General features: G+C 42.6%; 1 protein-coding gene across 1 annotated transcript in view; it reads right to left on the bottom strand.

Annotated features, from left to right (window-relative positions):
- The window catches only part of FBXL5 (F-box and leucine rich repeat protein 5), a 2,105,165-nt gene that overhangs the window by 1,670,369 nt on the left and 420,334 nt on the right, over positions 1 to 14,462 (bottom strand). Inside the window, exon 3 of the mRNA XM_044062581.1 lies at positions 1,968 to 2,063. Coding sequence (XP_043918516.1) covers positions 1,968 to 2,063 — 96 coding nt within the window. The remainder of the gene's footprint in view (positions 1 to 1,967; positions 2,064 to 14,462) is intronic.

Below are 14,462 nucleotides of genomic sequence, written 5' to 3'. Positions count from 1 at the left end.
AAGAGCCTGTAATCCTGAAATCCGTCTAGCTGAAGTAACTGCTAAAAGAAAAGCTGTTTTCTAGGAGAGAAATTTTAAATCTGCAGTAGCAGCTGGCTCAAAAGGAGGTAGTGTGAGTTTTTTCCAAAACAAAATTGAGGTCCCATACAGGAGCTGGTGCTCTCCTGGAAGGTCTTAAATTTTTGGCCCCTCTGAGGTACTGCTTTAGCAGAGGATGAGAATAGAGGGGAGGCTCTGTGTTGTAATGAGCTGAAATAGCAGAGGCATGGATTTTTATAGAAGAAAAAGATAGGCCCTTGTGAAGCATTTCAGTTAAATATTGCAGAATCGGAGGAATATTGGGCATTGCTGATCACCTGTCCGCTCATGATTGGCAGTTGAGTTTTAGTGTCAAGATGATAGCCCGGTTTTACAGTGTCAAGATGATAGCCCGGCACCCAACCTTCCACAGAAGACACACACACACACTCACATCTATGGCCAATTTGGAGTGTCCAATCCACCTACAGCATGTCTCTGGGATGTAGGAGGAAACCGGAGCACCCGGAGGAAACCCACACGGCTACAGGGAGGACATGCAGACTCTGCACGGAAGGCACCCCAGCCGAGGATCGAACCGGAGAACCTCTTGCTGTGAGGCGACAATGCTAACCGCTGCACCACTGCGGCCGCTCAAATTAAGTAATTTAATTTCAAATGATTTTTCAAAGGTAGTGCTGCGGTAGCGTTGTCGCCTCACAGTAAGACATTGTCCTGTTCGATTCTCAGCTAGAGCGTCTTCTGTGTGGAGACATGCATGAATGGGCATACCTTCGTTGAAGGTTGTGCGTCAGGGCTGGCAACTCGGCACGTAAAAATCTACTGCCAATCATTAGCGCGGACCGGAGTTCCGCTGTGGCGACCCCTAACCGGGAAAAGCCGAAAGACACAACAACAAGATGGAGCTGAGCTTAACCTCTTCTCTTCCAGTATCCTCTTTTACAATATTAATTTCAACATTTATAATACAGTCTGACATACAGGTGTATTTTTTTGCTGTCCAGCAGGAAACACTGTTGGTACACTTAAAATAACAGAAGCAGCTTTACAAATACATTTTTCAACACAAGCCACAAGCATCTGTACATTTTTAAACATAAGCATCTATACCAATCAGCTTGATATACAAATGACATAATTCTTTACAAAATTCCAGCTAGCTATGCTGTCATATGTTACACATTCACTGTCCTACTTCTCCTGGCATAGCTGGGAATACCTCACATCGTCACAAAAAACACAGCTTCTCTACGCATTACTTCTGCCCACAATCCTCCCACTTCTACCATAAAAGTACAGTCTTGTGCTTAAAATCACAGTAGATACCACTTTTACAAGAATGGGGTCCTTGTTATAAAGTGTTTTCTTTACTTAAAATATAAAATGTGTTATGATGTAACAATTTATGGCAGATGAAACAAATTAAGCTGGACCACTAAACTGAAACCAAACAGTACATCACTACTCTAGGTGTGTGTGTGTGGGGGGGGGGGCATTAAGTCATACCATGAAATCTTGTTTACTATAAAAATGTTTTTCTTTCCTGTCCAGCTTTGTTTTATTATTATTATTATTTGTTCACTAATAAGTAAAACTGGTAATCCCACATAAAGTGGACAGTTAAAGCCATACAGTAGCTTGAAATCTGAAGTGTTGAGTACCAGTGAACAGCCAAACCTCGGAAATACTCCAGACATACCTCAAGAAAACCTACTTTCTAAAATAAAAATAAAACATGCACATTTTTCTGAATTTTAGAAACAGTAAACACAAGGCAAAATTGTAAATGATTTTTATCCTGAACAGGTCAGTGAAAGATTAGTCAAGACAGTTAAGTGTTAGAACTCTTAACAGTACTGAAAGTAAGAATACCAAAATGCTGTGAAAAGTAAGACTAAAGGCAAAACAAAAGTTGCCTATGTCCGTACCTCTTCCTCCTCTTTCATATGAGGTAAGAAATCACTTGTGAAGGCTTCCAACCTTTCTTTCAGCTGCTGGGCATACTTCAGTTGTTCATACTCATTCTAACAGAGAGAAGAAAAGTAAATATATGAAAATATGTCCTTATCTGCAGTGGTTTTGGGAGTTGCTCCCTTTTCTATTACACATACTCAAAACTGAAATAATGCTTTCTTTAATTTCATCATATTGTACATGTTTTGTTTTGTTGCAGCAACACAGTTCCAGATTCAAGATTACCCAATTAACCTCATTTTAAACTTTTTGCTTGTCTTAATTTCTTGTAACTAAAACTTGCATTTGGCCATTACGCAACAAATGAAAGAGAATTAAGAAATTCTCAATTTATCGATGCAGTAGCAACTTAAAGTCTACAACCACAAATCATCATCAAGCTTGGGAACATCTGAAAATAACTACCACCTTCAAACAGAAACAGTTAATAAGGCATCCTATCTCCAAGGTCAGAAACTACAAATATAATTTCAACTTAATCTGACAAGAAAAAGAAAAAAAATCTATTATCAGCAACAGAGTCAACAGTGCTAGTAAAACACTACCTTCACACCTATTCCTGAACTACACAACATTACACACTAGTGTATACTGTCATGTTCAATTGCATGACTTGTGCTATAGCAAAGATCAGACTTTTGCCATTCTTCTAATTATTGCAATGAAGTTTTAGCCAAAAAAAGGACTTGTGCACCTCAGTCCACCTACCTCAGCGCAGAAATAAAATATTGCCTAGTCAGACTAGGGCTTGAAGGGTACTGGCCATAATAATACAACACAGTCTCCACCCATGAGAAGGATCATCTCACCAAGGGTGTAGCCAGACATGCTCTTTGTACTCTAAAGAGTACAGTTTTTTTCTCAGCATGTTAGAAACACTGGACCTTTATCGAGCCATATTATGTCTATAACCATCTACATGTAATCTAGCTTGTTTACAGGGAGGATTGCAAATCTAAAAACAATACATCTAAGCTTTTTTTTTTATGGAGCAGCTGAAAATGTTACACAGTACACACTTTTTTGAGTTTTTTTTTTTTTTTGGGAGGGGAAGCAACAGCATAAGTGATATAAGTGCACAGGCTGTCACAGGTTGTTACTAGGATAACAATCACTAGGGCCTTTATAAGCCTAGCCATGCACATCAACCCAATTTTGTCCCCGAGCACCTTGGGTACTTATTAGGAGGGGGGAGTATATTAGCAAGGAGGTAGTTAAAGGAAATGTGGAGGGCTGTTAAAACAGAGAACATTTTACTTGCTGAGGGCCTATGTAAATCACAGACATGGTAGCAAGACTGGGGGTGAATTCGCGATTTCCCATTCAATTGTCAAAGTTTCATTTGAATAGGGACACTGATTAACTATGCTTCACGTGAATGGGGAGCCTATTCCACAACACAGGGATCTTTTGAATCAGACGTCTGTCCCTGCAGCATGTTCGATTTATGTCACAAGTGAAGTTCAAATGCTTTGAGACCTAGTGTTTCTAATGCTGTTTGTTTTCTGGATGTGCAAAAGATCCATCACAGCTCGATCTGGGGATACCTTATAACCAGGCACAGATTGCCTCTCAGGAACCTACAGGATATTGAATACAGAGACAGGGCCTTTAGGTGATCTGTGTAGAACAGGATATGCGTTCCCTGGATTCTGCTGGTGAGTAACCTCAGCGGGCGTTCCAACTGCTACAAGTGTCTGGTTAGGTACATGCTAAAGGGGGCACTGTACTCAATAATGATTCTTACAAGGGCTGAGTGAAGTGGTACTATAACTTTTTTGGACCTGGACGCCATACCTATAAGCCGGGGAACAGAAATATTTTCTTACCATCTTTGTTACATGTTGGTCAAAGGCCAGATTACTGTCTACATATGTTCCCAGATCCCTGACTACTGGGATCCAATCTTAGGGGTGTTTTATCAATGGAGAAATTAACCTGGATGGACAATTTCCCAAAGCGAATTATAATGCTTTTCTTGGCATTTAGTTTTAAACCATGGCTTTAGCACTAGTCATTTGTCCATGTTATACCATCTTGCAAGATGTTTGTGTTATGGTGAGCATCTATGATAGCTCCCAGTTTCCAGTTGTCTGTGAGCTTAAGCCAAAGGCCTTTGACATTAGCTTCGACTTTTGAGAAGTAAGACACCAAAGGAACAGTCCCAGCACGGAGGCCTGAGGTACACCATTGGAGAACGGTCTCTTGGTGGAGGTGGTCTCGCCAATCCTGACTTTTTGGGCCCCATCAGTGAGACAGCCAGCAATCCAGTGAGTTATGTAGGGATTTATGCCCAATTCAGAGAGTCTGTCAACAAATTCCCTAATGGTATACTGTATCAAATGCCTTGCCAGGTCAAGGTATGCAGTAGACACTGTTTTACCTTCATTCATTGCCTTGGAGACATTCTCGAAGGTATCAATCAGATTAAGTAGGCACGACCTTCCTTTAAAGCCAAACTGGGATTGGTCTAGTGTCTGTAGGTTGCCAGTGTCCCTGTTGGTCATTTCCATAGATTCCTAGACTGTTACTACGTACCAACCTGGATTGGGACCTTTCTAAGCCTAGACAAGTTTTCCCAAAAAGAATAATGATGCCCTGCATCCAAATAGGACACTGGGGGCCAGGCATTTATAAGCTGCCTCTGTCCATAAGGGACATTGGTGCCACATCCGGTGTAAATTTCCTATTCTCCATCCACTGGTCCAGGTTGTGCTTAAACTAGGCAATAGACAAACTCAGCTTCACATGGATAGGAAGACTGTTCCATAGGAGGGGCAGTCTTTGGGACACACATCTGTCTCTACAGCAGGTTCTGTTTAAGTCATAGACAAAATTCAGGTCCTTAGACCTTGTATTTATGGTAATCGTTGACTTATGAATATGCAGGAGATTCATGTGTGAGGTTTGCAGATGCCTTGGAAGCCAGGCATAGATCACCCCCCTTAGCAATCTACAGGAGACTGAGTACAGGGAAAGGGCATTAAGGTACTCTACATAAGGCAGGTTTGTTATGCATTGTATTCCTTTTGTAAGGAACCTCTGAGGTTGTACTAGTTGCTGATAGGAGCATAGTACAGTAGGATAATGACCACTTTGGACCTATATGCCATGCCCTTACTTATAAGTTGCTCAACATAAAAGGATTTCTCACTACTGTGGCTATGTAGTAGTCACAAGTAAGGCTGTCTACATGTGTACCCAGATCACTGACCACTGGGTCGACTTTTAGGGACGTATTACCAACATGTTAATTGCCAGGAGATTGACCCCGCAAAGGGTGCAATTATGCATTTCTTAGCAGTGCGTTTAAGACCACGACTTTGGCACCATTTGTTAGTCAGAGATAGACCTTTAAGAATACGAGCATCTGCAGGGGAGTCTATGATAACCCCTAGCTTGCAATCATCTGCAAACTTACAGCCATAAACCTTCAGCATTTGCTTCCATTTCAGAGAAATGGATACTAAAAAGTGTGCTCTGTGACCCTTATTTAACCATTTTTTTTTTTAATGCCAGATAGGTTTGGAGGCAGCAAATAGCATCTGTGAGTACAAAATGGAATTCAATGACTACAACCGCTGCATCTCACTACATCAAGCAATTTATACTCGCAGGTATGTATGTTACTTGTTAAACTCTAGCCAGAAGTATGAAAGAAAAAAAAAGCAAAACAATGAGGAATTGAAAATGTTACTCAAGTGACAGACAGAACTAAAGACATCACACTGAAGTAACTGGGTTAAAACTTCACCTGACAGGATCTAGTTCATCAACCAGTCAAACCAAGTAATACATCAACTCAGTATTAACATATACAATCAGGATACAAGCATAAGGCAGGTTATCAGCCCAAAGATTTCTTCTAACACAACTATCAAATGCAAATACTGGAACAAAAAATGAGCAACTGCAAACTGAAGTTTGTGGGCAAACTTGAAAACTGCAACAACTAAAATTAGAACTCCATTCAGTCTTAAAACATTAGTGATTCCTCTAACCAGAGTCACTGAAATTACAAGATCTGTAAACTTAAGAAATGGAGGCAAAGACATACACGCACATTAATATCACAATGGATATACAATACTAGTACTATGCATAATGCCGCCAGCAAAAAATAATTTTAGACAGAAACAATATCAGACTGGTTAAAGAAATTAGAAACTGTGATAAAACTGCTAGCTGCCAGGCAAGCATGTTATTGGGGGGATATTACCCTATCAGTTAACTGACTTGCAAGGGAACCCTCCTTGATGGGCCCATAGCTTTGACAGTCACTTCAACAAACTAGAACTATTCAATTTTTCAGAAGATTTCACATTCAGTGGTGTGCATATAGTATCAATACACGAATTGATGTCATGCACTGGAGACACAAGCATCTATACCCAGAGCTTGAAAATATTCCCTCTAGCCACCAGCGAGAACCTTACTGCAACTCAGGAAAGAATTCAAAATATTGACAGTTAAACAGACACCAAGACCTACACATGCATATACTTGACTGACTCAGATGAAACAGCTAAGGCTATATGAAGGGGCCATCCACCCCACAAAGGAGTAATGGAAATGTGCTCCTGATCCATTAAGGAGAGTGCATTCAGGATGTTTAACCAATACAGTAAGCCTGTTACCCGTTCTAATACAAATGATCCTCCCAGATGAGTCCTTGGCTGGGCTGCATTCTAACCATTATACCTTCCCGGTGAAGCCAGATGGGGCACTCAAAAACAAAATTAAAGAGAATGAGTCCTGAAGTACAGCAGTACGAAAAGACTCCAGACACTTACAATCAAGATGGTAATGCTCCGTGTAGGTGTGCACTGAAGACCCAAGTAGATGCAGAAGAGATGTATACAACAACATTTTTAAAGCATGCACAGGAGGGAAAGACACTCCCATTGTGCAGTGGAACTTGATTGCAGTAGTTGGTTGACTGAAAAAGATAATGCGACTGGCAAACCATATAAAAAGCATGAAGCAACAGTGAGCTCTTCCTTCCAATGAAGGGAAGAGAAAAAAAACTGGTCCATCTGCTTATACTTGTAAACTCACTTGATGTACAAGCAGACTCCCTCTCATCAGGCCTCTCTTTAACCGGCCATCACATTTCTGCCGCATCCCTAGCAAAAGACAGTAACACTTCCACATCCTCTGGGCTAAAAAATGACAGACATTTGAGTTTTAGACATCATATTCATTAGAAAAATGCATACAGACAAATCCTGTTGTTCTAGCTGATTTATAACCTACAAATGCTATTTTATATACTTTTCTGATTAACCAGCCATTTGTTTAAACAGTCTAGGGTCCGGTCCCTGTGCAACCGGATAAGAGGGAGTCTACTGTACACTTTTAGCTCAGGTTTTACATGAGCAAACAGAAGAGCTTTTTTCACCTAGTTTCAGCCCAGGGAGTTAAAAAAAAAAAAAAAAAAAAAAGATGAAGGGAAAGCTTCAGGGACAACTCGGACATCTCTATGCAAAAGAGAACAAGGCTCTAAGATGCTGTAAACAGATGTGTTGGCCAGCAGATGCATTTTCCAAGAAAAACGCTACAATGCTGCCAAGCCAGTAGGCTTTATAAACAGCTGGGCAAGCCTTAAGTTACAAAGTCCAGAACCCACAAAACGGAGTTAGTCTTTGACATAGGAAAGTGATGCACCAACTCTAAAGATCTACTCACTATAAGATTATGAAGAGCGGAAACAGGCAGAATACACAACGTGATCATGAACCAACTAGGCGGCTAGTCAAAAGGTGCCTCATCTCACAACTGTCCCTGATTTTGACTCAAATTGTAGCTTTGTCCCTCTTAATCCCTCTTAAAACTGGTGCCTTTTGAACAAAAGGTGGTGAATTATACTTAATAAATAAATGACAATAATTAAGAGCTGAATACTTATTTTACTTCAGGAAATGTATATTAATTCACATTCTCTAATTCTGTTAATGTCTCAAGTTAATAGAACTAATATTTTAAAAGTGTCCCTGATTTTTTCTGGATTTGTCCCCAATTCTGTTGAGATTTGTCCTTGATTGGTTTTGAGCTATGCGACAGATTAGGATTACCTACAAGCTGAACAACATGAGAGGTACACACTGACTGTTTCACCAAACTGGAGAATAATTTTTCCTTGGAGACGCAAGCTTGCTGAGCAGAGGACTTTTTCATACTTCAATAACCTCAGACTGAAGTCAGCAGATCCAATGACAATAGGGTACCTACAATAGACAAAGCACTGAAATGGAACTAGCTGACACCCCCAACTGTGTGAGACATATCCCTTGAACAGTAATGGAAGTGTTTTATACATTGCCAGGGACCACAGTGTCTGAAATATCCTTTTTCAGCAACCAAGGGTTATAAGAATAATTTCTATAATTTCTGAGAATAGATGTGCAATCAGCAGAAAGACAAAGGGATCTCCTATACTGCAAGATGCAGCAGAATGAATCCATTGTTACCTCTCCCTTACCCAGGTGGCACCCTCAATGTGCCCAAACTATTAGCTCGAGCCGAGCTGTAAGTCAGGCCTAGGAACCAAGCCCTCCCAAGCTTTCATGCCAACAGAGGGAAGGAGACTAAAGCCCCAAGAAGGAGAATGCAAAGAAAATGATAAACACCCACACCATGGCATAAAAACACAAGAAAAACAAGGGGAATGGAAGGACAGTTGTAATGGCAGCAAATGGTGGAAATAAGAAGAAGCCGAGAATTAAAATAGAAAGGAAAACAGTGGAACAGATTTATCAGCTTCAAGCATCTGGGAAGGGTGGCTGAGGAGAAGGGAAGTCTAAATGAGGAGGTCAAACCTAGAATCAGAGGGGCTGCAGCCAACTGTCACAGAGCGTCATGGATTGTGTTATGACAGAAGAATGCCAAAGATGCTGAAAAATAAGGTGCACAAAACAGTGGTGCAACCAGTACTACCTACCGTATGGTACAGGAACCTGAGCACTAAAGGCAGAGCAGTTGAGGAAGCAAGAGATGAAGGAAATAAAGTGCCTGAAATGGGTGGTAGGATGTATACTGTGGACAGCTGTAGAAATGAGGACAGAGTAGAAGCCAAAGTATCTCCAATCACAGAAAAGGTCAAAGAGAACAGATTACATTGGTTCGGGCACACAGAAAAGTACAGTTTTGTACCTACCATAAATGTAGATGTCCGAACTGGATAGCATCTGCAGTCATAACAACTGGGTTGTCCTGTCGTCAGGCAGCCCTTCAGTCGGCCGGATTCCAAAGTCCGGGTCCGGCTTCGGCTGATGTCGCACTTCACCCGACGTCATCTCTGCTGGTCTTCGGGTATAAAGGCATCAGCCGACGCCATTTTCTTCAGTGTTTCTTGCCCCAGATGCCAGTTGCCCTCCCTGGAAGGCTAAATTTTGGATAAATGCCAATGTTTGCAAAAGGATAGAAGGCAAACTCAGAAAATAAGCATGTATGTACATATATACAAACAAATACACCATAAGAGACTCCCCCCACCAGCTAGCTATTAGGAGGGTAAATACCGTAGGAGTACCACAGAGGGGAAGGAGGGAGGGTAATCCTGACTGCAGATGCTATCCAGTTCGGACATCTACATTTATGGTAGGTACAAAACTGTACTATGTCCTTCATGGATGCATCTGCAGTCATAACAACTGGGTAGAATACCATAGCCAACTAAGGGGGGAGGAAAAAATAGATTATGGTGTGGTTAGGATCCCTTGCAGTACAGCAGTGGCAAACCCTGCTCGGGATCTGGAGTACAAAGGTAAATTATAATGCTTGGCAAATGTATGCACGGAGGTCCAAGTAGCCGCCTCAATAATGTCCTTGGTTGCCACTCCTCGTAAGAAGGTTGTGGTAGTGGCTGTTGCCCTTGTAGAATGAGGCCTTATGTTCTGTGGAATTGGTTTTCCATGGAAGGAGTAACAGAATCGTATGCAATTTCCTATCCATTTGGAGATTGTCTGTTTGGAAATAGCTTTTCCTTCTCTTCCTGTTGCATAGGCTACAAAAAGCTGGTCAGTTTTTCTGTTACTTTTTGTTCTGTCCAGGTAGTAGCGTAACTGTATGTACATCCAAGGTATGCAGCATTCTTTCCCCTCTGTTTTGAGGGTTGGGGAAGAAGGTAGGAAGGTGGATTGCCTGGTTTAAAGACACTCTGGATACCACCTTAGGCATAAATGTAGGATTAGTCCTCATGGACACTCTATCTTGGTGGAAGATTAGGAAGGGCTGTACTGCCATTAGGGCCTGAAGTTCAGACACCCTCCTTGCTGAGGTTATTGCCAGTAGGAAAGCAGTTTTCCACGATAGATGCTGTAGCTCTGCTGTTGCTGCTGGCTCAAAAGGTGCGAGTGTCAGCTTTTCTAGTACAAAGTTCAAATCCCAAGCTGGCAATGGTGGTTTCCAAGGGGGTTTTACATTCTTAATCCCTCTGAGGAACTGCCTGAGTAAAGGATGTGAAAAGACAGGTGGATCAAAGCTGTATTCTGCTGAAATAGCTGATGCATGTATCTTGATGGAGGAGTAGGACAGGCCTGTATGCAGAAGTTCTGCCAAATACTCCAGAATGTTAGCCATATCTATATTTGACACATCCTTTCCTATTTCAGCACTCCAAATGACAAATCTTTTCCATTTTCCTGCATAGTTCCTTCTTGTTGAAGGTCTGCGGGCTTCCAGGATAACGTCTTTCACCCTTTGGGAAAGTTCTGGATTAGTTGTTGCTATGTAATGTTCCATGCAGTCAGTTGCAACGTTTTTAGGTTTGGATGCATGATGTTGTAGTTGTTCTGAGTTAACATCAAAGGCCTCAGGGGTATTGACCACATCTTGTCCCGAGACATGCTCCTTAGCAATGGGTACCAGTGTTGTCTTGGCCAGTTTGGAGCTATCAGGATTATCGTTGGACGCTCCTCCTTGATTTTTAGTAATACCTTGTGTAGCAAGGGAAGAGGTGGGAATGCATATGCTGTCAGACCTTTCCAGCTGAAGGAGAGCGAGTCCACTTTCCATGCAAGTGGGTGGAATGTCCTTGTGCAGAATTTTTTGAGCTGGTGATTGAGAGGGGAAGTGAATAGATCTATCTGTGGCATTCCCCATTTCTTTGAGATGGTCTTGAAGATGTCCGGGTGTAGCATCCATTCGTGAGCATCCGAGGTGGTTCTGCTTAACATGTCTGCTAGAGTATTCTCCTTCCCTGGTACGAATTTTGCCTGTAACTGTATGTTGTAGCTGGGTGCCAGGTTCCAAAGGTCCAAGGGCATTCTGCACAGACGGTATGAATGAGTGCCTCCCTGTTTGTTGATGTACCACATGACAGTGGTGTTGTCTGTCCTTATCATCAATTGGCCTTCTTTGAGGAATGGTCTGAAGTTTTGGATTGCCAGTTTTACTGCCAGCATTTCTTTTAGGTTGATGTGCAAGTGAAGCTGGTCCTGCGTCCATAATCCTTGTACGCATTTGCCCAGCATGTGAGCCCCCCATCCTAGGTCTGAGGCGTCTGTTGTGATGGTTTGGCTTGCTTGATAGTTGTGAAAGGGTAGGCCTGGATTTGACTGGCATGCTTGAGCCCACCATAGGAACTCCTGTTTTAGGCATGGTATTAGTGGAATTTCTGCTTCTAGGCTGTGCCTGTGTTGGGACCATAAATTCTTTAGGTACCACTGTAGTTTTCTCATATGTAGCCTGGCATGTGAAAGTAAGATTATGCATGATGCCATGAAGCCCAGGGCCTGCAGAACTTTTCTTGCTGTTAGCTTGTTCCGTCTTGTTAGTGCCAAGAAGTAAAGAGGGAGTTCTTTTTGTTTTTCTGTAGTTAGGAATGCCATTTGTTTTACTGTGTCCAATTCCGCGCCCAAGAATGTCCTTGTTTGGGGTGGTATCAGTCTGGACTTTTGTAAATTGACTGTGTATCCCAGAGCTTGTAGCAAGTAAATGACCCTTTGTAAATCTGTTGTCAGCTTGCTTGGGTTGTCCCCTTGTAGCAGACAGTCGTCCAGGTATGGATAAATTTGAATTCCCTGTAGTCTGCAGTGGGCGATCACTGATGCCAGGCATTTTGTGAATACTCTGGGCGCAGTAGATAAGCCAAAGGGCAATGCTGAGAATTGATAGTGCTCTGATCCTGCAAGAAATCTGAGGTATCTTCTGCAAATTGGTCGGATGGGGACGTGCAGGTATGCCTCCTTGAGATCTAGAGTTACCAGCCAACACTCCTTGCCCAGCATGGGAAGAAGTTGCTGTAGAGTCAGCATTTTGAATTTTGGGACAATGATGTATGTATTTAAGGTGGACAGGTCGAGAATAGGTCTCCAACTTTTTTCCTTTCTTGGCACTAGGAATAGTCTGGAGTAAAATCCTTTGCCTTGTTCTGTTCTTGGAACTCTTTCCACAGCTCTCATCTTTGTTAATTGCATTATCTGTTGTAGAGCTTCTGTTTTTGATTTGGAGGCAGGTTTGGCATTCCTCTTTTGACTGGTAAAGTGTGGAAGTGGAACCGGTAACCTTGGTCTATGGTTTGCAAAATCCACTTGTCTTTTGTGATATAGTGCCAGTTCTTTGAAAATAAGGTTAATTTTCCGCCTAATGGTGCTGCTATTTGTTCCCTGGTAGGCGGAGTTAGAATCAAGTCACTGTTGTTGTGCTGTTGTAGTGGTAGTGGCTGTGTCTGTGCCTCTGTTATTACCTTGCCACTGTCGTCCTCTGTAGGCACCCCCTCTGGATTGATTTCTGCCTCTGGAACGTCTATTCCTGCCCCTTTGGGATGTTGTGGAGTCAGGAAAGGACCAGTTTTTGGCAGGCCAGTTCCTGCTAAACCTTGGGGGCTGAACCTGCAAGAAATCTTTTACTGTTTGGACAGATTTTGCCTTTTCTTCCATTTTCTTCATTACCTGCTGGGCAGGCGTACCAAACAAACTGGCCTTATCCATAGGAGCATCTAATAACTTAGCTTTAACATGATCCGGTAAGACCTGTTCCTTCAGCCATGCATGTCTTCTTATCACTGTGCCAGTCATGGCTGATCTAAATGAAGCCTCCAGTGCATCATAGCCACATTTCAGTGAATGGTTACTAACCTGTTGTATGTTATTTACCATCTCTAATACATATTTCTTATCTATAGAGTCATCAGAGGATAGCTTTTTAGTTAACTGATCAAGCATAAACTCTTGGTATTGTATCATGTGAAACTGACAGTTTAAAGCTCTGGCTGAGAGAGTAGCTGAGGTGTAAACCTTTTTGCCCCATCTGTCTAAAGACCTGGCTTCCCTTTCAGAAGGAATAGGATTTTTTGCTGTGGTCGAGGCTACTGCCTTAGGCCCCTGGGATATAGTTTCGGGGTCTGCAAGTGGGGCCTTGTATAGGTGATGATGGGTGTCTGGTACCCTGTAAAATCTATCTGGTTTGGCAGGGGCTGGAGGTAAAGAATCTGGTGCAGTGCAGACATCATTAAAAGCATTGTCCACAACAGATAGGACAGGAGGTATAGTTAAGGGCCTGTGTTGTGGAAGGTGTAGAAAGGTCCTAAGTCTTTTTCTGGAATCTGAGTAATCCTGTTGCTGCCATTGGAAATGTTCTCGCATGGCATGCAAGGTTTCCCCAAAGGAGAATTCTTCTGGTGGGGAAGCAGCTGGGATGGATTCTTCAGCATCTGAGTCTTCATAATTGGAGAAAGGAGCCTCTGGCTGGTCTGTAATATCTGAGTCATCCGCAGAATCATCAGAGGACCCAGGCTCTGGGGGCTCTGCTCTAGGTCTCTTCTCTGGGGGCTGCGAGGCCCTGTCTGGGTGAGTTTGAGATCCCCTAATTAAGGTTATTAAATCTTCTGCCAGAGTAAGCATTTGTGCACTAGAAGTGGGCCTGGTTGAGGGGGGCTTAACAGGCACTGATTTAGTAGACTTGGCTGCTTTGGCCCTGGCAAAGGCCTTAATTGACATGGCTGCAGGAGGCCTAAGCAGCATCACGTGCTGGGGTAGAGACATTCAAAGGGATGGTGTCTGATAAGTCACTAGGAACCACTGGAGTAGGTAAAATATCTGAGGTCGATTCAAGAAATGTAGCAGGAACCTCAGAAGTAGTCATAGATTCAGCTGTGCTTTGATCAGTTTTCTCGGTTTCGGCCGAAACAGAGACACTCATGTTTGCTTAACCATGGTTTCGGCCGAAACCGTGGACCGCGAGTGTCGGTCTTTCTCTTTGCGTTTTTTCACAATTTGGGAAGTCGGAGGATCCGACGGCATAATGTACGCAAAATCAGAACCGAAAAACTGTTCAGCAAACTCCGACCGACGCCTAAGCGTTCGTCGGTTGAATGAAGCACAGGCCGAACAGGCTGCTACGTCGTGGTGTGGGCCTAGACAAGGCAAACAGTAAGAGTGGAAATCTTTATGAGGTATTTGTTTCCCACAAGTTAAACAATTATTGACTTTTTCTGACATCGGCTGAGG

The sequence above is a fragment of the Protopterus annectens genome, chromosome 2.part1 (genome assembly GCF_019279795.1).
Source record: "Protopterus annectens isolate FY-2018-M chromosome 2.part1, PAN1.0, whole genome shotgun sequence".
NCBI classification, from domain to species: Eukaryota; Metazoa; Chordata; order Ceratodontiformes; family Protopteridae; genus Protopterus; species Protopterus annectens.
Note: the sequence above shows the minus strand (reverse complement) of the source record. Positions and strands in the feature narration are given on the sequence as shown.